This window comes from Ramularia collo-cygni (assembly GCF_900074925.1).
Source record: "Ramularia collo-cygni strain URUG2 genome assembly, contig: RCC_scaffold12, whole genome shotgun sequence".
Taxonomy (NCBI): domain Eukaryota; kingdom Fungi; phylum Ascomycota; class Dothideomycetes; order Mycosphaerellales; family Mycosphaerellaceae; genus Ramularia; species Ramularia collo-cygni.
In genome coordinates, this window is record NW_019716266.1 from 696,893 (window position 1) to 722,761 (window position 25,869).

Consider the following 25,869-nt stretch of genomic DNA (forward strand, 5'->3'; position numbering starts at 1 on the left):
CTCTGAAGAGAAATCCAATTGCAAAGTAGGTAGCAGAACTGGTTAACTTACGCGTAACTCACTACCTTGTAGAAGCGAGACGGACACCACACCCTAAGTGCAAGGGCGAAAAGAATAAAACGAAACGAACAGGAAGGTCTATACTTTTATTATTACAAGCACTTTCTTTCCACCCCCTTCACMCCKCCATCTACACCCCACAACAAAAACCTCTCTCAACAAATAAGATCAAGACATAGGTATCACCACCCCCCATCCCACATCCCACCTCAAGCAGCAGGAGAAGAAGTAGAAACCTTCCCATCCCCCTCCGCCCCCGAGAGTGAAAAACTACTAATCCTCTGCGCAAGAGACTGCCCCACAGCATCAATAGCCCCCTTTGGACTTCTCAGACTAATCTCCTGATAACTGCCAGCCGAACGGCGAAAGAGGACGACATTCGTACTACTGTACAGTCCTCCGGAACCCTGGAAAGCTTCTGCTTCTTGGAGGTAGATTCTACTCCATAATAGAGCGGTATACCAGCCGATGGCTACGGATGTCCATTGGAAATTCGTCGCTAGAGGGGATTTCAAAATTGGGTCTTCTGCGTGCGGGATACATGAATCAGTCTGTTGGCTTTTGTGGGATGGAAAAGGAATGGAACTTACCAGCGACGCCACCGTTATCTTCCATGACATCTCGCTTGGTGATTCTCGCTTCATCTGTGCTCGTTCGGCTGGATTCTGTCGACCTGCTAGAACAATTCTTCTGCGGTGCCTTGGCTTCGGCCTTGTCTATTATTATCTCAAAAATGGGGCCCAACGGTAGCCGTGAATACCAGCTTTCGAGCCAGGCTTGACTGGGCTGGAAGCCAGCACCTAGACCATCCCGTTTTGGTATGATCAAAGGTTGCAAGCTGCTTGTGGACGTGGCCTTGGAGACGCTCGAACCTCTCGAGTTTGACTCGGGTTGCTTTCCTTTGGCTTTTTCGCTGAGTGAGGTTGGGCGTGCCATGTCGCCAATATCATCCTCGTCATCATCGTCGCCAATTGCGAAGCGTTCATCCTCAGGAACAATACCCAATAACGGAGACCTTGTGGATACAGGACTCAGATTACCATCCAACGACGCTGCTCGCGAGACACTTTGCGAGTCTGTGGTACCCTGATCCTTTCTTTCCTGTGCTTGGCGCTCCATTTCGGCCGTCGCACCTTCGACGGTGAGAGCTCGTAGCGCTTTGAAGCGAGAACGATTTGCGACGAGTACTTCAATAAAGCGAGGATTATCTGTTGACACGTCAGACCGGAAAGTGAGGGTAATCAGATTGTGGCATGCCTTTTGAATGGTTGGCTAGAATCTCATTGCACGCCTCCAAAAACCCAATCAGCAAGGTATTATTGCTATCATTCGCAAGTAGAAAACCCGGACTTGAGAGCATCTCGAAGAGACTCATCATCTTGGAGCTTGTGGCCCTTGCCAGATTCTTTTGCGACGGTACAACATTCCTGATGATGGCCACTAGCGCAGGGTACACACTCTCGAGCTCCGGACGCCGCTGGACGGTCTGAGAGATGGTGTGGATCGAACAGACCAAAAAGTCTGCATAAGAGCCATGGAAGTGTGGAACTCTCATCAAGACAGGCAGCGTTTCCATATGCTTGAAGGGTTGGTTCAGCTTGGCTGCGAAGACCGCCTCTGCACTGAGTGTCTGCAGCACAAACACACACATTCTCAACACTCCATGCTTCGCAGCGTCGTCCTTTGCGTCGAGTGCGTAGTACAGCACAAGCACAACATAATCAAGCGCGCATCCCGTTTCGATAAGATAACGTCGGAAGCGCTTGTTACTTTGCAGGAGCTCCCAAAGAAGAGATATCATTTCCGGAGCCCAAGGCAAGGCTCTATCCTTCCCAATCGTGTACGTGAAGTTTCCCGTCGTAGATACTGGCTGTGAAAGAACAGTGCTCAGCCCGGTCTGAATGAACTGGAGATCATCTGGTCGATGCAGGCTGCTCAAAGATTGACGAAACTGGTTCTTCGTCGCTGTGGGTGGATCATAAATCGCCAATACGAGGATTAAATGAAGGGAGTTTGTGACCAAAATCTTCTTCGCTTCGTTGGCACCAGTGGCAAGGTCCAAGGCTCCATTGACATTGGAAAGGGCTGACCACAAGTTTGGATTGTACTTGAGAACAGTATTCAGCAGAGAGCATAGCAGTCCATTCACCACCCGTTTCTCCAGTCGAGTTGTCATGTACGTGAGAGGCTGAATGTCTGAAGCAGCGACATCGCCTGCAGTGCAAGATCGTTAGCAATCATCAGTCCACAGCCTTGTACTCGCACTCACTCGGTGGGATATACATCGCCAGACTTGATATGGTGAGTAACAGTCTCACAGTCTCCTGCTGATGCTTTTCATTCTCTCTCGAACAACCCAAGCTCTTGCTGCTGCCGATCCCCGTCTGCCACACCCTCACGTTGACTGCCTTTTCCGCCTGTCCGTCTTCTCCAATTCGCGCTGGAATGGTAAATCCAGGAAAGAAGCAGTAGTTGACCACACATTTCACAAGCACCTCGCCCAAAGGCGGCCCAATCGTGGCTTCCAACTGGTCAATCGCATACCCCTTGCTTGGTTCTAGCCCATCGAACAAACGACCAGGCCGGTCATGCTTGTGGTCCCAAAAGTATGTTGGCCGACGCGGCTGCCAAAAGAAACGGGCCGTCCATTCTCGCAAATGATGCGCTTCGTAGATGAAGGGAAACAGACGGGTGATGATCCGCATGCAATTCACCACCTCCACGTTCCTCTGCTCTGGGTTGCCGTCATGGAGATCAAATTCGGTCTGTAGCTTCACCAATCGTGCCACCAAACTGTATACGAGTGTTTCCAAGTTCTTTCTGGGCTCAACTTGCGCATCGCGACTGTTCTTGCGGGTAAGATTGTGTAAATCGTTTGGTGACCAGAGCGAGAAGACGTCGTCGGCGGATTCCGGCAGCGTGTAGAACTGTGACCATAAAGTATCTTCGGGATGGATCTCCTCGTCCTTTGAGAGCTGGAAGATGGACTGTTTGAACGCTAATTTCGACTCCGAGGCGCCCATATCGTCGGGTGGTGGTGGATGGATGCTGATGCTGATGCCCGTGGTCAAATGTCACGGCGGGCAGGTGGGTGTTGGAGTGGAAAGTCACATCTCATATGTCGCGAGTACACATCTGTAAGTGCACGTGGGTGTTTGCCGTCACCGTTCTCTCGCGCCTCACAAACACCGGCAGCTTCGCAAAGTACATGTACCTCGTGCCTGAAGACAAAACATTCAAGGTTGGGCGATGTCATCGCTAAATCTCAGGGTCCACGTCAGGGTCCACCTTAATCCCGACGGGACAGTGGAGATGAGACAGGACGGGATCGGCGCCGAGCGCTTCTCCACATCCCTGCTCCGTGTTCCTGCTTGCAGTAGAACTACCTACATCACTCCGCCAGATCATCATCAACAACCAACATGCAGGACGGTATGGAAGTCACTAACATCAAGCAGGCGTGCGAACAGTTTGTTCGTGGCCTGCGGCCTGCCGTGAGAGAGAACGAAGCACAAGCTCTGGCCAGACTTTTGAACAAAACATTCAACTTTTGCACCCATCACAACGTCCAGGTCTGTCCCATATCGAACTGTACCTGATTTGGCTTGCTCATTCGAGGACCACATTATAGCTCTGCAAACGCTACATCTTGAAATACATTGTTGGCTCTCCAACCCGGACAGCAGCGCTATTCGAGTACTTGATTTCCATGAGCAAATTGTTCACACCGCGGCCAACAGACTGGAAACTTTCCGCTCCGAGCTCATTGAATGAAGATGAAGGTCTGGGATATGTCAAAGACGGTGGCATCATGCAGCAGCCACCGCTATCGGCAGCGAAAAGGCTGCACATCGTCTACCTCTTGCACGACATTCTTGCCACGCTCCATCATTGGTCGTCGCAAGAGAGAATTCCACTTCACCTCGAAGCTGCTGAAGTTTCCACCATTCTCTCGGATGGTCGAAAAGTATTACGAAAGTTGTTCGAACTTGCTGCATGCTCCGGACTGCACAGAGACGACCAGCCTCAGCTACAAGCGCTTCTCAAGCTCATTGCACAATGGCGGACGATTGGCCTCTTCCCGTCCGAGGAGATTGACGGGATGACTGCCATGGCCAATGCGGTTAACACCCGTCCATTTGCTGAAATTCTCAAAGGTGTCAAGCTAGTGGAAGAACAAGAAGTAGCAGACCGGAAACGTGCAGAACAGGAAGCACATCGCTGGGTACTCCCCGATCGCCACGGCGTGAAAGACGATCCTGGCGCGCCTTGGCATGAATTGCCAGCAGCGAATGGATTGCACCTCAAGAACACGCGAGGCTTTCCTTTGCGCGCGGGTGGCTTACCCAGAGGCGGCTTCAAACTTCGTGGCGGAGGTCTTGAGGCAGATAAGGACTTGCAGAAGGATGTGACTTGGCTATACACGGAAATGCTGCATGCTTTTGACGACTACACGGATCCCGAAGCTGTGCTGGACATCGACCCGATGGGTAACAAGGTCTGGAAGGACCCAGAGCGACCTACAAGAAACTACTATGGATACACGTATGATGCGCTTCAAAAGGCCGAGGCTAACAGGGAGAGGTTCATGGAGAAGGCCATTGGATATGCCGGTGTGCCTTTTATTGAGGGCGGAGGAGTGGGCGATGTCAATACTGCTATTGAGCGTGCACGTGCTTTGGCATCTAATCGAGGCGGCTTCAATGATCGAGGCGGCTTCAACGATCGAGGCGGATACGGTGATCGTGGCGGATACAGTGATCGAGGTGGATACGGTGATAGAGGTGGATACAGTGGCCGCGGCGCATACAGCGATGGGCGTGGTCGTGGCGGCAGAGGCGGCGGTGGATGGCACAATGGTCGCGGAGGTCCAGGAGGCGATCGAGGCGGTGCGTATCGGGGCGATGGATATAGAGGAGGTCGTGGTGGCGGTCCACCAGGAGGTCGGTCGTTCTACTAGCCGTGTCGTGCCGGTCGAGATTTCGGACACACGCCCGTGTGCAATTCATAAGGCTGGAATCTTTCAGCAAATCTGATGCCATGCTTTTGGAATTGTCGATTAAGCTCTCCTTGCCTATGGGAGCCAGGGTTGACGTTAAATGGTTCATCCATGCCCAACGGGACACTGGCCATTTGTTCTTCAAAGCAAAACCCAGGAGATCCGCCCCGCCCCGCGAGGTGCACAATCGATATTGAGAATTGAACATGGAAGCGGACCAACGTGTATGTACGAAGTAGGCATCGAATGGCTGGCTACATGTTTTCGAAGCATGAACGCTACCCTATTCTTGACCGTAGACTATACATGCGAATTTGTAAAGTATGCCTGCCGCACTTACTCCCCTGTTCAACCACAAAGCCCAAACCGAGGACTCAAACAAAACTGGCAGCTTTCAAGACCACCATAATTGGAAATTTCATTTGTTCCCAAGGGATCAATCAAGACATCTACAGTCCAGTCCACACAAGAACTCCCCAAACTCACACTACACCATCTCCCCAAAATCCCCCAACCCCYCCTCCTTCCTCCTCAGCACAATCCCCAAATTAATCCCCAAAAACCAATTCGCCGATTTCCCAAAACCAGGATGCCTTTCAAAACACGCTTTCAAAACACCACGCTCCCACAAAGAAATCCTTCCATGAGGAAACGCCGAACAACCGCCGTCCCAGGATCTATTAAAGAAATTCTCCGGCAGACTTGACGAGGAGTATTCGTGAATCCGAGGTTCTTCTTCCCCCGTGGTCTGCAAAGCGTATCCAATGCCTCCTAAAGGCGCCATTCCATCTCCAAACCAACTGTCTTCGATTAAATCACTCAGAACAGGAAAATCCCTCGGTAGAACCACGTCCTCAGCTATAAACAAACAATACCGAAAACGATTCGCGGCAAGTAACCCAACGTATTGAGCGACGAGTTTAGATGTTGTAGGGAGCCAAATATATCGTACCCCGAACCAGGCACATATCCTACTGGTAATATTGTTGTTGTTGATTGGAGATTCACTGCCATCGTTCCCGATGACGAAAATGTGGTCTGCAGGGAAATTTCGTAGGGCGGATTCGATTGTTTGTTGGATGTTGTTGTTGCTTGCGGATTTTTGTAAGGTGATTATTAGGGCTGTTTCTGCTGCTGCTTCTTTTTCTCCATTGTTGGGTTTTGATAGTGGTTGCGTGGGGTTTGGGGGGGTATTTAAGGGTACGATGGTGTATGTGAAGGAGATGTCGTTTGGTGTGGGCTTTGATGTTGTTAGGAGATGTATTGAATGATTATTGAGGCTGCTTGTAAGACTTACTGGAATTGCTTTGGGAGGTTTTTGTCCAGGTAGCCTACGGGAAAGGTATCGTCGTGCTCGCTTGTGTAGCCCTTCGCTGAGTCGGAGAGAGCTGTGGGATTCTTGAAGTTTTTTGATCGCGCCAATCTTCTCCTTCAGGGTGGAATTGGTCTCGAGAGAGATACTGGAACGGATAGAGCAGCTGGAAGATAATAATGCCTTTTGGTCCTGCATGGGACGAGAACAAGTGTTAGGTTGCAGGAATAACATTGTGTGGTGTGAATCCTCCAACACGAACGAAAAGATATGAAGAAATAAATGAACCACCGCGAGCAGTATATCAGTACATCGGTCAAGCATCCTTGATCATCATTTCGAACACACCAGTCTACCATTGCAACATACTGAGACATCAAAGGAGCATTGCAACCACGTTTGGTTCACTGATAACGTGGCGATCGATCCACAACGCGAACGTAACTCACACTAGCCAACTAATGAATGTCTCGGATACTCCTCAGTGCTTCCTCCATCCTATACGCGAGGCGAGAGTGGAGATCGAAGAAAACGGGACGAGGAATCAGGTGTTCTTCGTAGTGGAATGGGGGAATGTGATGAGATGACCAAGTGAGACGTTCGTGAAGCTAAATCACGATCCTGATTGTGACCAAAGCGCTTTTTATCGGGACGGGAGAAGAGAGTAGCACATGCAGTGCTTTAACCGGTCTTGTAAGTCCTGGTCTAGGGATCTCGTCAAATTTCATCTTCCATGGTCAAATTGTGATTCCTGCATGGAAGATCCTACGCGCGAACACCAGCGAGTATTCCGAAGAGCATGGATATTGCCACGTGTGAGCGATGATAGAGAACAACCACGATAGGGAAAAGGTTAATTGATCTTAGCTTGACGATTGTGCTTGAAATAACCCCGCGAATAATCGAGGTGTATGGCGTGGGTGCGCCGTGGTATTGCGAGCTCTAGCATCTGATCATCGCATTGTCGGAGCATAATTCCGACTTGGTTGACTGCACATGATAAGAATGTGTGTATGTAAAGTGCAGCTGACCATTCTGTTCCCCTGATGCGATCGTGCAGGGTTTTTGATGAACTCCATCGGGAAACCATGGATACTGACGCCAGATCGAGACATCGCTGAGGCAAGTAGTCCTAAGGGCTTTACATCGCATTGCTGCTTGGCTTTGACGGCCCCGCATCGGGTTTGGCATCCCGTTCGAGATAACGTTAGTACCTCACCGCGATTCACGCGACAGAGCACTTTAATCGAACCCTGGCACGGGTGAGGTGAGACACAACCTGTAGGCCCATTGGATGAAGATCCCGCCACCCCRCAAGGCCTCGCGTGGTTCTCTTCGCTAGCGGGGCGGATGTTCAAAACGCGTTCCGGCACATCCACGTATTCCACACCTCGAGCAATAGCGATAGATGCAGCTCCGCTCGCTCCACCGTGTAGGACCAGTAGGAAGTTGCAAAGCCGTCTCCGCGCCCACGAAATGTCCCGATGCCTGGAAATGCGGAGGCTGCGAGAGCCGAATAGCTTGAAGTCTTGGTTGAAGGCGCAGACAATGGGGTTGAATGATACGTCAGACCTTGCGAGCAATCAGCTCCGAGTATGGTCGTTCCGTTCGTGCGATAATCCTCTGATTGAGAAATCAATAGACGATGTCATGGATATACAAAGCTCGTGTGCCCGCTTGGCGATCTCGATTTTGTGAGTGCTATTCGTACGTGTAGAGGCAACATCCTCTCCACACCGTGACTCCGAGATCCATCGTCGCTGGAGAGTGATCTTGGTACCGAACAACGTGCTCATATGGACTACCCTGTGGTTTTGGTTCTGACTGCCCTCTACGGGAAAGCAGGATCGGGGAATCATGAAAGCGACGGGATGATGCGACGTTGCGACTTGAGGTGCTTGCGATGCTCCATTGCGCTCTTCCTCAAACGACTGTGGTTTATTTCAGCTTCTGGGCAGCGATTGCCCACCGTCTCTTTATTTACAAAACATCCACTATATTCGCATATCTTCCAATATGATCTTGTACTCCTTCCTCTTTTTCGGCTGTCCAAAGCGATGGATGGCCTTCCCAATCAATCTCGCAATACGGGGGAGTATCTGCCTTTCGGACAGGTACGACACCGCGAAAGAGCCTAGCCCCAGTATGAGGATGAAGATCTTGAAAGATTGTGATAGGAATGTGAGTTCCATGACATCCTCCAGCCAAGGCGCTGGGTCGAAAAGCATGTACGCTGAAATGGCCAATGCCACCAGCATTGTGATGACGRATGGGAGATTATGGCGCATCGACTGCCGGAAAGGTTTGCCGACTGAGAGGACAATGGCCGAGRGAATGTACTGGAAACAAGACACCAAGAAAAGGGTGGTGTTTTGAGAATTCTTTGAGTTGGAGTGGTCCTTATCCAGAATGGGTGGCTGATACCAGGATTGACGCCTGACAAACCACCATCCGATGAATTGTGTCAAGACGCAAATGACGATTTGACCAATGAGCGGCGTCAAAACCTTTCGCGAAACCAGGCTTGCCGTGGGTCGCTTGCGGGAAAGTTCTGGGTATGGTCCTGACCAGCCCATGAAAATGGCAATCGGGAGGATCAGGAGCAAGTCAATGTAGAGGAATTGGAAATCGCCCAAGTTGGAGGCGGAGGCATAGAGGAAGCTCACAGAGGTGAACTGAATCGCCGAGTACAAACTCATGTACTTGAAGCAGCTGAAGCTCGTGACGAGAGCGGCGCGCCCTTCGCGGATGACCTMTGGTACGCAGGAGATGTCAAACACGCGACTGGTAAAGGGCGCAGCAACCGAGGCCTCCGCTTCGGAAAGAGAAATGCCAACGTCTGCGGCTTTCAACGCTCCACAGTCATTGGCACCGTCACCACAAAAGCCGGCACAGTATTCTATGCTTTGGAGCTTTTCGACCAGTTCGTGCTTCTCATCAGGTGACATTCGAGCGAAGACTTGACCGATGACGAGCATTTCGCGAAGCACCTTAGGCGAGGCAAAGTCGATAATCCAACGGAACACGTCCCCGCTGACGGCGACTGAGTAGTTGCGTAGGTTTGCCACATCATAAGGCAGCGATGAATCGTGATCCACTGGAGGAGGAAGTGGCTTCAAGGTATTTTCGTCGAGTTGATACACCGGGTTGTCAACACTCTCCCAAGTGAGCTTGGAGAGGGCTGTGTGGGCGTCTCCATCGATAAAGCGAGGGACGAAGCAATGAGCAGAGCGGTCGATTATTCCACACTCTCTAGCAACGCTGACGGCGGTGAGGATGTTGTCTCCTGTGCACATCACAGTCCGGATGTTGGCCTCCATTAACTCCTCAATGACTCCGGTTGTTGTGTCCTTCAGTTTGTTCTCGAAGACAATGAATCCAACAAAGTCGAGGTTAGATTCGGCATCCTCCCGCTTCATCTTCTGGACCTTCAACCAGTTGAGCTTGAATATGTGCTTTGTTGCGCATGCGATGACACGGTATCCGCGGTGGGTATAGTACGCCAGCAAATCATCGTAATCCGCAGGGAAGCTCTCTGGCCGGCATATTCCTTTCATGGCTTCGGGCGCTCCCTTCACATAAACGTCACCGCTCTTTTCGCCAAATTGACGAACAACGACACTGGCACGGCGAAGCTGCGAAACGAACTCGAAAGTCTTGAGTACCCCCAGCTCGATGGCTCGCCTGCTGTTTGGTGATGCTTGGTCCTCGTCGATGTCGAACTCCATTCCCGGTGGCGGTCGAGCTACTGAAGGAGACAGGGAGAGCTCTTCATCGTCGTCGCCATTCCCAGCATGCTCTGCGCCCTCCTCGTATTGCCAGCCGGTAAACTCAAACATCTTGAGATCGAGAGGATCTCCGATGAATTCATCATCGACAATGCGCAGAGAGTGGCAAGTAGCYATGGTATACAATATAGCCTTGTTGGCGTTGTAGTCCATGGTTGGATCTCGTTCGTATGTAGCACCGGGAAGAAGGGTGGAGGTCTCTGTGAGGATCTCACCGAACCTGTTGGCCGGACGAGATACCACACGCACACCCAAGACATCCAGGCCATCTTCCGTGAGCGTACCAGTTTTATCGAAACACATGACGTCGAGCTTTCCACCGACGTTCACTCGCTGCGGACTAATGCAGAAGATCTGCTTGCCCTTGAGACGAGCCAAAGCAAAGTTGGTACCAATGGTCAGCGTTGCAGGCAAGGCCGGTGGAACGACGATTGTGATGAGATCGAGAGCGCGGACAATGATGAGATGCGGCTCAAGTCCCAGACGGATGAAGTTGACGAGGGACGCTATGAAGCCGATGGCGGCTATGCCACCCATGACGGAAATGTATCGGAAAGAGTCTCTGTAAAACTTGAAGCCGGACGGTTTCGGGAAGAGCATGGAGCGAACGAGAGCACCCTTAGTTGTGTTGAAACCGGTTCTGACAACGAGTGCAAGAGCAGCGGCCTCGTCGCTCTTGTCCTCTTGTGGGCGTCGGGCACGAATAATCTTGGTACCACTGAACAGCATGTGCCTCGCAACATCTGCGTGGATGGTTGATGATCCCAAGTTGAGCATGTCGAGGGTCTCGTCCGTGGCCGGAGTCTTTGAAACGGGCACCGACTCGCCAGTAAGCATGCTTTCGTTGACAATGCAGTCGCCGGAGAGCAGAATGCTATCGCAGGGGAACTGCCCAAGGTTTGGATCCGTGACTTCGTAAACGTCACCTGGTACAAGCTCGCTGGAATCCACATATCGCCAGAATCCAGCGCGAAGTACACGAATATCGCATTCGAACCTCGCAATATCTCGCAGGCGCTTCATAGTCGCCTTAGTCTCAATGAGTGTAGTAACGATACTGACAAGGGATATGACAAAGATACATCCGGCATAGTAGTAGTACTCATCCATAGACCATAGTATGAGACTGGCAATCTGGAAGACGTAGAACGGGTGAAACGCTTCATCGAGAAGCAATTGGCCCGTGGTCTTCTGCTCGATGTCAATGGCGTTYTTTCCAAAGATGCGCTCACGAATCTCCTGCTCCTCGCCATCAATACCAGCTCTCACTGCGGTGACGTCTGTCCAGGTGGGATCTTTCCAGGTATTCCCAAGAACAAACTTGTCCTTCACAGGATGAAAGCAGAATCGGATGTAGCGGTAGTCAAGAATACGCAGCTCATCCATGACCGGGTCATCATACTCGTCATACTCCTGCATCTTGGCCCTGCTGTGTCCGAAGACGGAGGATAACGATCCATCGAACTCCTGTTTACTGAGATCTTGGACCGCCATCTCCCCCCACTGATTTTCGATGACTACCCAGTCACATTTGGCAAGTGGTGTAGATTTCCCCGTGAGCCGGACGTGCCATTTGGGAAGCCAGCGGAACAGGAGATATCCAATTCCGCCGGTCAACACACAGATGCACACGTAGACGGCGAACCCGATCAAGGAGGTCGTGAAGCCCGCTACGACTATGGTCATGTCTTCATTGAGAATGAATATTTTCTGATTGACGCGACCGCCCATTTTGAAGCCACTGACATCGGAGTCGCCAGAGTGATGCCGCCGCAAGAGCGGCTGTTCAGTAGACGGTCGTGAGCCATTTGTAGTACGTGAGCTGCGGGAGTATGTGGAGCTTTTCCTGCTCCCTCTGCTCGGTCGCCGCGACTCCAGGGAAGCATCCTCGGTGCTGTCGTCGAATTCAATTTCTGGCTCCAAGAACGTGTTTTCGCCATTCAAGCTCTGACTCTCTAGCCTATCCTCCTCGTCGTATATCGCCTCTTCGGCGAATTCCTCCGAATCGAAATCGCGGTCTTCCTCGTAGTAGGTGAAGCTGACATTGGAGTCTGCTCGCGATCGGCGGTGGTGAAAGGAGCTTGACGCGGTCGGGACGCTCTCGGACATTGGCCCTGAGAATATCTCGTCTTGGGCCATTTCGACGTCGCCTAGAAAGCTGACCCCGCTCATGGTCGACGGTCGGCGGTATCGTGCCGTGCTGTTCCGCCGCTCAACCTCATCGTCGTCGTCCATGATAGCCGGGGAGTGGCTCCTGGAGGCGGGTGCCATGTGTAAATTGTTGAGACACAGGTCTCTGTGAGAAGGTCGCTATTGGACCATCCTGAGCAATTCCGTGCGTCTACACGGTGCTCGTTTGCTGTGTGTGAGATATTCTCTAGATTTGCACATGATGTCGCGCCGGGWCGATATAGTAGCGGCGGCAGGGCCCGCTGGCGCTAATGGATTCTGCCAAAGTGTGTTGAGTCAGGTAATAATGCTTCTGGCCGTGAACTGTCTTGACCATCTCCAAATAAAGACAGGCGACTCCTAGCAAGATCGGGACCGAAAGCACTTCATGCTACTTTCTTGACAACGGCCGCTATCCTCGAGACCATGAGTGTATACAAAAGAAATCGCCCGCGGTAGCTTGACGATACCATCAGCTAGAGGATTCGCCGGACGCTCCTGTACGTGATGAGCCACCTTCGATCCCAAAAGTCCCCGCACTCTACGGCAATTCCTCGCATACGATAGGAACCTCAGGTCCAACGGGAGATCTCCTATCCAGGCTGGAATTTCGAAATGGACGTATTAAATAGCTGGAGCCGGCCTTAGCTCAGGCCAGCCAGCTCGGATCGAAGACTGCACGACTATCTCTCTCGCTGGAATATGTCGTGTGGAGGTGCTGATGGTGCGCCGGTCCATGATAGGGAGACCCCGCTCCTGAGAGGAAAGTCGTTCAAGACATAATTCCAAGGCAGCATTCACCCGAGAGCGCTCACCGCTTGAATACCTGACTTGAACAAGCCTACTCGCGACACCTTTTGCAATTCCTAGCTCTCAGTCGCATCAAAAAGGACATGGGTCGCTGGAATCTCGAAAAGAATCTGCTGTCGTATACGGGAGCCGTCATGGAGAATCAAGCACTCTGAGATTTGGATGACATTGCTGCGTGAACCTTTGACGATTGGAGCTTCCATACGACGGACATCTTGGCCAACTTTGCGATAGATGGATACAGGCCAACTATTTGACCTTTCTATTAAACCTCACTGGACCTTCCTGTAAGGGAGAGCTTCTGCGAACTTAGCCTCTATCCCCGGACGCGCCACCCTATGGCCTTCAATATCTCTTCGCTATGCGTGGAAAAGACGTGTTGAAGCCAGTCTTTCAGTTTTCCTGCCACCTTTGTTGCAAACATGGGTCATCGCCCGTGCTTTCACCGAGCGGCAAGGCGCTTCGCCCTCAGGCTTGAAGAGCATTTCTGAGAATTGCGAGATTCACGAAGCCTTGCCCATGCTCAACGTGCGTGGAATCGGCGCCACATCAATGGCACTTCTCTTCGTTTCCTTGCTTCCACCTGAGCGGCACCACCCAGCGCGGCTTTGCCCAACCCAAGATCAGGCATCCAACGTCTCGGCTCGGTCACTTTTGAGCCGCCAGCTCAAAGCTCGATGCATATTCCACTTCACACTATGGTACATTGTGTCCCACAGCGCTCTTGCGACCAAAGTTGGTGAAGTCGATCTCGTTTTGGGATTCACCCCGGCATTTTTCTGTTTCCGTGGAAGCAATCGAGGAGAATGATGATGCTCGACTACTCCCGCTTCTCTCCTCAAATTTTTGCAGCTCTTCCGCCGCATCCAGATCCTCTTGTGCAAGCCGTTCAAGGAGAGAGTGGACCGTGAGTTCGTAGCACGGCATATTTGTGACACGATTTGGAGTCAAACCTGCTGTTGTTTCGTTCTCGAACTCCGGCGGCGTCCTTTAAGATTCTGGCGTACCACAATATCCAGAGTGCAGTAGTGAATAATCGTTATCGTCCCAATGTCAATTATGCCAGACCAAAAAAAATGATCGCGAGCTCATCTGATACTTATAAGTCGCAACTCTCCACTCTTCCCCATATTTCAATCTCTATCTGGATACCTGCATGCACACATTCATGCATGATCCACAACAGCGTCACTTTAACCGCGCATCACTCCTGCGGTCAGCCACGCGTATCCAACTGAACAGCGAATTCCCCACACCGCAGTCTTTGAGCAGGTTTCATTTCAGGCAGCCATTCACGATGCACTTTCCACTAAACAGCAAATTGAAGTGGCGATTCACGCTGTCCAAGGCATTCCGAGCCTATAACCGCTCGTGCGACAGTTTCGGGGTGGCACGAGGGTGGTGGGTAAAGCTGCAGGTCTTACTTTTAGAGCGTGGAGCCTTGGGTGGGATGAGCGTGGGGTGTGCTGTAGAGCCTGAACATAGATCTACTCCCACCATAATGCATGATGATCAAGGGAAAATTTTGATAGTCGCGTATCGTAATTTCTGCAGCGGCTCGATCGCTTAAACAAGATATTTTTGACGTCTGGTGATGCAAACAAAGGACAATGCATCCCATCGTTCGATACGAGTCTTAACCCAGCAATTGACGGTGCTCAATCAGATGCGACCTCTCAAGCCTTGACGCAAGCCCAGTTAGACGCCCACGCACTGGTGCTGTTACCGTTCCACGCGGCAAAATCATCAATCTCAAAGCCATTCTCGGCTGCCAGCTCATCGACCCGTTTCCCTGGCTTGATATACTCAAACAACTGGCAGCTTTCGATGATGTTTGGCATCAATGGAACAGGAGTCTGATCTGGTGTGTACTTTGTTCCAAACTCTGGCTGAACGGGAGGGACATAGTTGTACCTGTAGCCGACCAAGGGCGTTAGCATATCCATTTYATGGTGAGGAAGGTCGAAGCTTCTCGTAAAGAAAGAAATACTAACCAAGGAGTCGCAATGCAAACTGGCACGTAAGCTTGCAATCCGAAGCAGCTCCGGCCAATGCTGGGGTTCCAGCGGTAGAATTGAGTTACAGTAAATTTACTGAGTGACTTGGCGATGGTAAGGCAGGTGTCTCCAGGCTGAACGGTGTAGAACTCAGAGCAATCCGATGGTCGGACCGTACAGACCTGTAGAAAGTTAGCAACTGGTCTCTTCTAGAACGGCAGCAAACACTTACACAGCCAGCGCTGTTCGAGCAGTACTCGGTACAGTTACTCTGGCGAGCATTGAGAGTGTTGGTCTCCAAGGTAGTCGAGAACGCATCAGGCATAGCCACGGGCGAGCAAGAAGCTATAGCGGTAAGAGCCGCAATGGCAGAGATGAGGGTGAATTGCATGGTGTCGTCGATGATGAGAATCTGTGAAGGGTGCTTCTCAATGTCCCAAGTGCTGGATGTCTGGTTCTTCTTATATTGCCTTGACGTAGGCTACCATCGCGCTACCATCTTAGTGTAGGCGGCACTCGGCTAAAGAACAGTGAAAAAATAGCAAACATTCGACTTCATTACGAGAGAGCTGCATTCCTTCAGCCTCACCGGTGGTATCCCAATACACTACCAATGATCGACGGCATGGGTGTGCCTAAGCGACATCTTCTTTGGGATTGCGGCTGAACAACCGCAGCAATCGATTCGTCTTGTTGACGATAGGCTGATCGAACATGTAGGAATAGATGCGGTCCTGAATCAATATCCGTTCATTGACGGGTTCCAACATAGGTCGTAATGCTAAAGATAATTCCAAAGCCCCCATGATCAAAGAGACGTATTTGACAACACAAGGTTCAGGTTTCACGCATCCGAGTGGGACCGACTCAGATTCGACGGATGCATTTCGTTGAATGTTGCCGCCGTCTCGAAAAGCTGAACATTTGCTAGGCTGTAGGCCAGAAAGACGAGGAGTGTGGCAAGATTGTGGATGTCGTGTGCAGGTCTATGTAGTTAATGTCTGGTGGCTTACAGTGTCCACAATGAAGTAAGGTAAAGACCGCCGAAATACACGTAGATGGTTCTCTGGGCTGCAAATCCAGGTCCAAGTATTCGAGACAGCTCGGGAGGTCAGGGTTATATGGATGTTCCATTCACTTGGCCAACCTGTGGGAAGCTCCGAAATATCATCATCACCTGGTGGTTCCAATCATGAGCCGTGCAAAAATCATCGTAAACCTTCACATCACCAACCGATAACTTCACCTCGCATCAACGACGCGCCCGACCGAATCGACCATCACCAAACATGGCGACCGCGCAGAGGTCACCGCTCTTCCGCATGCCGCCCGAAATCAGAAACATTATTTACAGCCTCGTTGTCGCTCGAGCACACAAGATCATCGTCCGGTAAGTGCTCCTCCGCGCATCACCAAAAACAACCTCGACTGACCTTCCACATCCAGCGGCCCCGACTGCGCTACTCCAGCATTCGCGCAAACCAGCCACCAAATGCGCGAAGAAGTCGTCCCTATCTGGCTTGAAGTAGGCCGCATGAACACTCAATCTCCCAGACCATCTGCTGACCCAAGAGAAGAACAACATCTTCACCATGACCACCGCGAACTCTCTCCACAAATGGCTCCCGGTCAACCCAGTCACACACTCTCTCATCAACAGCATCGCTTTCGACCTCGAGTCGAGTGTAATGTGGTATCACACTCTCAAGCATTTCAACATCCAGCCTACCAGGATCATCATTCCAGACAACGAGGCCGACGCCAGGGAGGTGACGGTGATCTGGGCTTCGCATGCGAGAGTTGTGGAGTCTTTGGCTACGAGACCGCGCAGAGGTGCTATCAAGGCGTATTCGGAACTGACTGAGCTGCTGGATGAGAGGGTTGGAATGGAGCGGGCTCGCCTTGGATTGAAGGCTTGAGACATGGCATTTGTGTACGAGGACGGGAGATTTCGGCGACCGACTATGAGATCTTGATGCGTCAGTTGCGGATTGGCGAGTTGGCATTTGAGAGTTGCCTTCTTACATTATTGAGACAATCATGAGAGTTCATTGCGCCATACTGGATCAACTCAAGGAGGAGCCTTGAGGCTAGGATATTGTCATTGTGTATTGGTCTGATAGCCAGGGGTGTTAATATGGGAGATGTCCAACAAGACCAGAGATCCCAGCTCCTTATTAAGGATGCGTGACTGTGCTTCTGGACAGGATGCTAGAAGCTCCAGAACTGGTTGTTCCAGTGAGAGCGCGCCTTCGGATGGCTTTGAGGACGCCGTCTCGACAGGTTCCGTCAGTATCGGAAAAATTCATCATAGCGACAGCTCTGTTCATAGTGCCCACTCATTCTCGTCATCAGCGGCAGTGATGAATGGCTCATCAATCTGCTTGACCGCCATCTCGCTACAAAGGACACTGCTCCACGTTAGCCACACCCTCGTCGCAACAAGGAGAACGTCACAACCTACCAATTTCCAGCAACGAGGCCGTCCAATTCGCGCACCATACCCTCCCTTCTTGTCCCAAGCGCAACACCGCGTCCTATTTCCTTCTGTAATTCCCTGATTCTCTTTCCCTTGCCCATGCCGGCGATTTGCATGACCATCTCCCCAAGACAGTCTGCATGGAAAGCATGTTGACAAGGAAACACGAAGAATTGCCTCATTAGGAGTGGAAGCCTGCACTTCCAGCATCGCTCGCCCGGCTCCACAATCGCATACCTCTGATCCAAAGCTTTGATATCCTGCTTGATGTGCTGCGCCGTGCTAGCACTCTCGTCCATTTCTCTCTTCAGCTCGTCAATCTGCCTGCTGTAATCCTCTAGAGCAGCGCAGATTTCTTCCTTGAAGTCATCAATGACCACAAAGTCAGGGAAGAATGGAATGAGATCCTCGATTCGCAGTAGTTCACATCGCTTGAGAAACTCAATAGCAGATTTGATCCCTTTGTTCTGACCAATTACTTTCTTGGCGACCTTTAACCACAGCTTCTTGCGCAGCGCATCATCAATACCGGGCTGATCTGCGACGCTAGCAGCGAGCTCGACTTCATCGTATTTGAGTGCGAGTTCGACGGCAGAAGCGTACTGATGCATCATTTCATAGACGTGCACCGCAGACTGCACCCTCTTATGGGCGATGCACAAACGCAGTGCAAAGTCGGCATCGTAATATCCTCTATCTGCTTGAGTCTTCAGGTAAGACAACAGAGCGCTTTCGTCGCGTGTCGAGTGCGCTGCGTACATTGAAATCAACGTGTTATGGACGGCCGGTTCGCTGGAAAGTTCGCGATCAATGCAGAACCGGAGGTATTTGATCGCTTGGTTCTCTTTCAGCGGAACTGTGGTGCCAGCGATCTTGTTGTAGTTTAAAAGAGCCGGTATTATCTTTTTTGTGTCCAAGTTGGTCTGTCGTGTGAGAACCTCCACGAGCTCGACGGCGACATGCGCCATGAGAACACTGCTGTAGCGATAGAACATCTGCGGATCGGTTTGCTTCTTCAGTACAGTCATGGCCTCGTTCCATCGCTCGCGATTCACCCAGTATGACAAAACGTAGTTGTAATCCTCGACGACATTTGCGTAGTACAATAGCTCTTCTTCTCTGCCGTGCGCGCTGATGATCTCGTACGCAGTCTTGCGATCGAGGTCGGGCTTGTATTTCGAGACAAAGTCTTGGTACTCCTTGCGAATGTTGGAAAGCTGTTGTTCCGTGTCGCTGGAGGTAGCTCCTGATCCACTTGCAGTAAGTTCAGCTCTAGTCGAGATGGTATCATCAAGCTGATTGAGCTTCGCCATGTATAGCTCCAGCAGCCAACTTGCGAGCATCATTCGCTGCATGATGCTGGCCTTCTTCATGCCCGACAGCTTTACAAGCAGGTACTTCCGAAGAGCATCCTGCTCACCTTTGTCGATGAACGCAAGCGCAACATCTTCGAAGGCTTTGCTGCTTTTCCCTAGAATCACAGCCGCCTCTGCGAACTTGCCTTGTGACATGAGATGATCTCCAGTCCTTGACGCAACGGCGTCTTTCTGTTCCGGCGTCTTGGCATACTGTTGAGCGGTCTCGTACTGGCCTTGGTTGWGCATGATCTTCCACACATCTCTCGCTTCATCTGTGACCACGATTTCGAAGATTTCCTGGGCGGTGAACATCCAGARTGTGTTTTTCTGGTGGTCTGCGAAGAGCCCTAGGTTTGCCTGTCCAGTTTCAAGGATCTGCTGATTGTAGACGACAGTCTCGTCCAATCGATTGATGCCCGTCAGCCGTCCCTCTACCAAAGCCAATATGTGGAATTGACTCAGTATCATGGAGGATATCGGGGGCTGAGTAACCCGACTCCGGCCGCCTGCTGTCTGTATAGGTGGTAGCTTCGATTGGGGAAATGTCTTTGATTCCCGGAAGACCTGCTTGCCGAGCGAGATGAGATCTGGTGCAGAGGTTTTGAGATCTCCATGAAAGATCCCTGGAGTGCTGAGCCAGGCGTATGCTCGCTCTGGACTCACCCCGTCTACCCCAGCGGCAGGCACATTCGGGGAATCAGGCGATGTCGCCAGACAGGAAGGCGATGTGACGGAGCCACGATCCACCTCATGCACCGTAGGAGATTCACTCTCGAACAGCTTCGCGTAGATGGATCCATTGGATTCGTATCCACGACCACCCGTTCTGCCAACAAAGTGGAACAGCTTGTGCTGTGTCGCGACCAACACCCTCCTTGTCTCCGGGCGAGTGGACAACACATCCGCATGTAGGCCTACAATTGGGCCTTCCTGCGGACTGTATACCAAACGGAAGTATTTCTCTTGACTCCTGTAGAATTCGGCGCTGGGCTCGATAAAGGTTTCATAGACACTGCCGTCCACCGTCCCCAGCAAGATCTCGCGCGTTGAAGCTGTAGGTTGGGAGGGATTCCATGCCACGCTCTCGATTTGAGCTCCTTTGGGAGTCTTGCCCAATGCTTTGGGCTGTCGTGATTGAGTGTGTAGGTAGTAGTTCTCGCCGAGCGTCGTCGTAATCAGCAGGTGTGAAGCCGATGGATCGAGGAAGAGCTTCCTGATGACGCCAATCTCTGCCGGTCGCTTGGGAAGGTCGATGTCGTCGATATCCTCGGGATTGTCCAGATCAAATCGTAGGATCCTGCCCGTGGACAGGGCCAGAACTAGAACATTGTTCGCTACCTGCGCTGCCACAAAGTCGGCCGAGATGTCGAAGCGCATCTGCACTCTTTGCACGTCGAAGATGGGGAGTTGGACATCCTCGTACATGCCGGCAATGAAGCCGCCGCCTGGACTGGTCGCCATGGCATTGTCCGAGTTGGAGAATAAGTCAACAATGATGTCTTGCCGACTGGAGCTCACCTATGTGAGGTAGTGTGTGTAGTGCACCTTCCTCCGGAGCTGGCGCCGCACGGCCCAAATCTCCAACTCAATCTTCAACTTCACCTCATCTTTCACTCCGACTATCCTCATGTTCTGTCATCAACTTACGCCAATTATGCCCAGAGGATCTACTGCAGAACTCTCTTGCATCTGCTTCTCCAGGCATCTGGTCCTCTAGCCGAAGAGCTGTCTCGAAGACTGGCCATATTTACAACACTGCGCTCGATTGCAAGAGATATCAATGCGGCAAGAATCAATCGCAAGAATACTATTGGCAACGGTCTCTACATACGGAGTTCCACTTGAAGAGATGAGTCCAACTAGGGCACATGTACAATGAAACAAAAGTCTTTGCCCCAGCCTTGCCGGGAACCAAAGATATTACTACTTTGGTGGACATATCACAGATGTGCAGTTATGCAAAAGCATGCGCCTCCTGATACAACTACTAGATTCTTACCCTGCTAGCAGCGTCTTTTCATTGAGACCTCCCCAACATGTCCTTGGTTGTATCCATTGATACATTGCCAGACCAGACGCACTATCAGCATGCGGGCCTGGCTAGAATGCGAGACCTGCCACCCTCATAGCTTCAGTGACCATATCTTGAACGCTAAGTCGAGTTTTGGAGTGCGGAGAGGTCAAAAGACCGTCGTCCTGGCAACGAGGTCATTGGTACTAGGTAGGTGAATCTCCAGTTAGTCTTCCCGCGGATTTGGGACTTGGAGGGTCCCCCACCTCGAAGCACCAACACCTCCACAGACATTTCCTCAACTTCGAGGCTTAAATTTGTTCCCCCACCACCACCCGCAGTCGATCCCATTTCTTGTCATCTCGCATACCTTGCTTGACCTGCACAACGGACTGTTCTTTGTCATTGGCAGTCCGTGCACCAATATCAGCATCGCCAGAATGGCGGTACGTGTCCAGGTCTTATCTCTCTCCCCTATATGTTGGCTAAAGAACTCGAAGGGTAAGGTGAACAACAAGCGGAAAGCCGAGCCGGAGGATGGCGGCCGCGACGACAAAGGAGAGCGCCCTGGCACATCAGGCTCTACAGAAGTCCTCGCGCGGCCTAAGCGCGCAAAGCGCACGGAACACCCCAAAGAGCATGTCGATGATTCTTCAAGCCGCGCAATGCTCGAGGACCCAGGTCCTGACCCGCCGGTCGGTCGCACAGGCCCATCTCGCACTTCCAGCTCGCGCAAAGAGAAGGTCTCAAGCAGTCCAGCCGTCAGGGATCTCGGTGCGGCGCAGCCATATAAACCCACTGATCAGCCCGGAGATGATCCGCAAGAGCCCCCAAGTCGCACTGCGCGCAAGGGCTCCCTCTCGCAGCCGCCAAGTGGAGCTCCTAGCAGTGGCGTCGCTCAAGGCAAAGGAGGAGGTCAACGTCATCATATGAGAGCTCATGCCCCAGAAGTCAGCGACCACAAAATTCCAGCCTCGCGCAAGCGCGCCGCTTCTAGCACCGTGGAAGCAAACGGAGAGTCTGTTGTGCGCAAACTTAGCGGCCACCCGGCCATGGAATCACTCAGAATGGATGGATACAAGGAAGAAGTTGCGATGCCCAGCAGAAGTAACAACTCTCGTCTCACCGCGGGCCCAGAGGCACAACACAAAGATCTGACCAAGGAGCAGCTCACGGCTGGCTGGCAGAAGGTCAACAACAAACTGGTCATTTCTGATCAGAGAAAAAAAGAAACTTCTGTCGCTACTGCACCCATGCGTCGAGCGAAGACAGAGGGTCCAGTCCGGGCAAACTCGAGGGAGGTGATCCACGAGCTCGAGGCCTTCTGGGGAGCTGAGCTTGCCAACGTGCTAAATAAGAAGTATTGGCCTCGGATTTGCAACGAGGATCAGGCTTACACGAATTCGGAATACGCCAAGCYTGACTGTTTGCCTGATATTTCTCTGGATATTGGTTTATTGTCTGGCCTCTTGAGTTGGGCCCGCATGAGCGGCATGGAAAATCGCAGCGCAGCTATCGACAAGCYCGACGCAGCAGTCGAAAGCCGCATGGTCAAGAACAAGAGTAGCCCGTTGTTATCCATGCCGCGTTATGAGGTATCCGATGTCGACATGGTCATCAAGAACTACAACGCGGGCAAGAATGAAGACAGTAGAGCTTGGAAGATGGGGCAGAACGGAGCGTCAGTYGAACATGCCGTCGACAAGGTCATGGGGGGTGCCAGCATGTCAATCAAGGGCAAGATGACCAAGAAGCAGATCAGAGAAATGCAGTGAGCTCAGCGAAAATTGCGCTTACTCTGGGCTCCAGCAGGTAGCGGCATGTAATTCCCGTTTTGCGCATGAGCTCGATGCCCATTATTCGAGAGCACGAAGAGCACTGAGCATGCAAGGAAAGTGGAATGGTCACATACGAAAGCGGATCATTGGGCGAATATTGACAGCGCAACAGCCTGATACGAAAGAATGCATAGCACCTAAATGATCATGCGAAGTTCGTGGGAATTAGAATCAGACTTGCGAAATGCAAGACTTTTGCCTCCGGCGGCTCTCCGAGGGCACCTGCCGTGGGCTTTTTTTGATGAGGGAAAGGTGTTCACAGCGTTGCGATTTTTGTAGGGGGTGTGATTTTACCATTCTCTAGAAACCTCGTATAGAACACTCGTAACACGAGAATAACTGACATTCGAGCGTATGGTCCGACCATGTAATTCTTTGAGCACCAATCTCTTCAGTCGACCATCGCCTCTCATCGGCGCGGAGGAAGACTCCCTCTTGCGAGTTTAAGTCGATAGGGGTCATGTTCATCCCTTGGATAAGGATCTAGTTTATCGGGATTGGGATCTCGAGACAGATGTATCGCGACTGGCGCAGTCCGCATGCCTAAAAAGTTGTCACGTCCAGTTACAGGCGATCGAACTAGAGCAAGTGCCTCATCAATCGTGGGTCTTTGGGCCGGATCGAAAGCTAAACAGGCGAGTATGAAGTCGCGAAGCTCTGGCTCTCCTCCTCTGCGACAAAATTAGCGTTGCATTCTATATTGAGGGCATCCCATATTATCGAGCAGGACAGGGCGGAAAAGATATGTGACTTACCCAAGAGTCAGTGGGACGCGGTCGTTGCTGTGAACAAAGTCAGACAAGGCCCTCGAGCATTTGTAGTTCAACCTACATGATATTGTAATCGGGTTCCTCAGCATTGAAGCCGCGGATACCGCTCTTAAGAGCCCAACACAAGCGACCAATCGCTACTATAGGTTAGCCAGGTTGCAAGCAGGAACATCATGCCGCTCACCCCAGACGTTGGTCTTTTGAGACAGCCTGCGATTGAAGTCCATCTTGCCGTTTTTCTTGTACCTGAATCCCCGTTAGCTGTGCTTTGACTAGAGTTCTATCGTCCAACCTGACCATAACTTCTGCTCTGGAGGACGATAACCAACCGTGCCCACTTCGTTAAACTCAATTGGGTTGCTGACGATATCGTTCTCGTCAGTTTCGCACACTAGGCCAAAGTCGCAGAACTTCAGGCGAGGGTAGTGTCGGAATTGGGTCGTATCTCTTTCTCCCAAAAGTACATTGGCCGGCTTGATGTCTCTGTGGACCTATTGACTGTAAATCGTTTAATCTTTCGGCTCAGTCTTGATGTCGCGACTTACCAGCGGTCTCCAACCAGGAACTCCTGCGGCAGTGTCACCTTGCTCGAAGATCTTGGCTGCGAGTAGAGCTTGCTCGGCCACTGTGCCAATTAGCCAATAATCCATTGATTGCTCGACGATGGTCTAGCAGAACCCCAAGTCAGGCATATGGCGATCATTCCTTACCATACCACACGAAAGGTTCTGGAAAGGTCTGCCTCCCGGTTTGGAAGAGCTCTAGGTGAAGCCCATCGAGAGTTCCAAAGGGACAGAATTCAAGGTATAGCTTCCAGCGGCGATTTTGTTGATCGATAGCGCTGTATCCAAGATATTGACTGGTAGCTTCGTTAGCATCAGCCTTGCGCAGCCACTGCACTGAACTACGACAATCCGGATGGAATTATCAGCAGACCTGTGAGATTCTTATGATAACATCATAATATGAGGCCTAAGATGAGAGTCTCACGTCGACAGGTCTACTTATCATGCATTATCGTGGGCCATCGAGCATGCCCGTACTCACCATATAGGATTTTTCGTCTGAGGAGCAATTGGAGGGCCAACGTTCTGTGTGAGCCGCTGAGTTATAATGGCCTCTTGTGGATGATTGTGGTTGATAGGAGCAGCAAAGTCGCGATATCCAACAGCATTTAGCCCATCAGACCAGAGAGTAGGATCCCTTTGCACGCACTATTAGCATCTACATGACGATACATTCTCCGCAGTGATCCATACCACCAATCACGGTGCGACATGACCATCGACTTTACCACCATCCTCTGCAGACCAGATCAGCAGGATTTCTTCCTTTCCAACTCACAGTGACAACTTACCCCACTGACTTTATTTGCCTCATCATACGTGACCCAAAGTGATGCTGTGCCACCTCCCCCGGAGGCAAGGAGCCAGCTCTACATGTTTCGTCAGCACAGTACTTTGGAATTGAGAAACGGCCGGGACTCACACCCTCCCACTGCGGCTCAATACCACTTGAATCTCTCCGCAGAACTCTCCGCAGCCAGGCAGGCCACGTATTGAACTGACTCGGAGGGAGGACATTGACGGCCGCGCGGTTCATGACGATGGTCCTCGTACAGGTTCGAGATGCAGGAATTTGACTAGGTCGGTGTACATGAGATCGTGCTTTTGCAAGATTGCTGAGCGAGACGGAGAATTTCACATTCTAGGACAATGCCAGTAGCTTGCGAGACGGGTTCTGGTTGCTCATGCGAGATAACAAAGAGACAAGAATGCAACCAATCCGGCGTTCTGAGCTTCGATTTCTTTTGTCTGGGTTGAAGCACCCGTGAGGCTCATGTAAACTCACCATCTCCTTTGTCTTTCAAACGCGGGCACCCTTGCATTCACATACATCCAAGATGCAATATGCAGCATGTGTTTTCGTGTTGTGGAGGGAGGATGTGGTGATGGGAAGAGGAAAACGCGTCTCGTCAAAAAAGAGCCGAAGGTCCGAGCCATGACGTCCTGCCGCCCCGCTCGATTGTTCTAAAATGGATGAACTCTGATTGAATTTACTTAAGGGAAAATTCCTCGGCTATATAGTCCTGCCTAAGTCACGTGGCTACTTAAGCCTTAGGCATATATGCTCAGTTCTTAAGTGGAGACTTTAAGAACATCCTCCCCTACTAAGTCGTTTTGCCCTTAAAACTATAGGAGTTACTTAAGAGACCTAAGGGGTCCCTATAGGTTATTTTATAGAGCCCTATCGCTTAAGTAAAAGGCTTAGACGTAGG

General features: G+C 51.3%; 8 protein-coding genes; 3 read left to right on the top strand and 5 right to left on the bottom strand.

Moving 5' to 3' along the window:
* Positions 1-269: 269 nt before the first annotated feature.
* RCC_07780 (related to proteins containing regions of low-complexity) lies at positions 270-3,083 on the bottom strand (the record flags this gene model as incomplete). XM_023773034.1 has 4 exons in its annotated part: positions 270-586; positions 651-1,268; positions 1,318-2,274; positions 2,330-3,083. The coding sequence occupies 4 exons, from the start codon at positions 3,081-3,083 to the stop codon at positions 270-272; spliced, it is 2,646 nt and encodes an 881-aa protein (XP_023628802.1).
* Positions 3,084-3,482: 399 nt separating this feature from the next.
* RCC_07781 (uncharacterized protein) lies at positions 3,483-5,020 on the top strand (the record flags this gene model as incomplete). XM_023773035.1 has 2 exons in its annotated part: positions 3,483-3,632; positions 3,692-5,020. The coding sequence occupies 2 exons, from the start codon at positions 3,483-3,485 to the stop codon at positions 5,018-5,020; spliced, it is 1,479 nt and encodes a 492-aa protein (XP_023628803.1).
* Positions 5,021-8,365: 3,345 nt separating this feature from the next.
* Positions 8,366-12,430, bottom strand: RCC_07782 (related to cation translocating ATPases; the record flags this gene model as incomplete). Its single annotated transcript, XM_023773036.1, has 1 exon — positions 8,366-12,430. The coding sequence occupies one exon, from the start codon at positions 12,428-12,430 to the stop codon at positions 8,366-8,368; it is 4,065 nt and encodes a 1,354-aa protein (XP_023628804.1).
* A 2,384-nt stretch (positions 12,431-14,814) lies between these two features.
* On the bottom strand, positions 14,815-15,526 carry RCC_07783 (uncharacterized protein; the record flags this gene model as incomplete). XM_023773037.1 has 3 exons in its annotated part: positions 14,815-15,052; positions 15,133-15,317; positions 15,368-15,526. The coding sequence occupies 3 exons, from the start codon at positions 15,524-15,526 to the stop codon at positions 14,815-14,817; spliced, it is 582 nt and encodes a 193-aa protein (XP_023628805.1).
* An 898-nt stretch (positions 15,527-16,424) lies between these two features.
* On the top strand, positions 16,425-17,054 carry RCC_07784 (uncharacterized protein; the record flags this gene model as incomplete). XM_023773038.1 has 3 exons in its annotated part: positions 16,425-16,525; positions 16,582-16,660; positions 16,713-17,054. The coding sequence occupies 3 exons, from the start codon at positions 16,425-16,427 to the stop codon at positions 17,052-17,054; spliced, it is 522 nt and encodes a 173-aa protein (XP_023628806.1).
* Positions 17,055-17,461: 407 nt separating this feature from the next.
* RCC_12221 (probable DigA protein) lies at positions 17,462-20,433 on the bottom strand (the record flags this gene model as incomplete). XM_023773039.1 has 2 exons in its annotated part: positions 17,462-17,546; positions 17,600-20,433. The coding sequence occupies 2 exons, from the start codon at positions 20,431-20,433 to the stop codon at positions 17,462-17,464; spliced, it is 2,919 nt and encodes a 972-aa protein (XP_023628807.1).
* A 990-nt stretch (positions 20,434-21,423) lies between these two features.
* RCC_07786 (uncharacterized protein) lies at positions 21,424-22,758 on the top strand (the record flags this gene model as incomplete). Its single annotated transcript, XM_023773040.1, has 1 exon — positions 21,424-22,758. The coding sequence occupies one exon, from the start codon at positions 21,424-21,426 to the stop codon at positions 22,756-22,758; it is 1,335 nt and encodes a 444-aa protein (XP_023628808.1).
* Positions 22,759-23,230: 472 nt separating this feature from the next.
* Positions 23,231-25,510, bottom strand: RCC_07787 (uncharacterized protein; the record flags this gene model as incomplete). XM_023773041.1 has 12 exons in its annotated part: positions 23,231-23,492; positions 23,577-23,603; positions 23,653-23,728; positions 23,776-23,837; positions 23,889-24,082; positions 24,137-24,216; positions 24,302-24,450; positions 24,639-24,794; positions 24,851-24,894; positions 24,949-25,026; positions 25,080-25,233; positions 25,443-25,510. 12 exons carry the CDS (start codon positions 25,508-25,510, stop codon positions 23,231-23,233), a joined length of 1,350 nt encoding a protein of 449 aa, XP_023628809.1.
* Between the last annotated feature and the right edge of the window lie 359 nt (positions 25,511-25,869).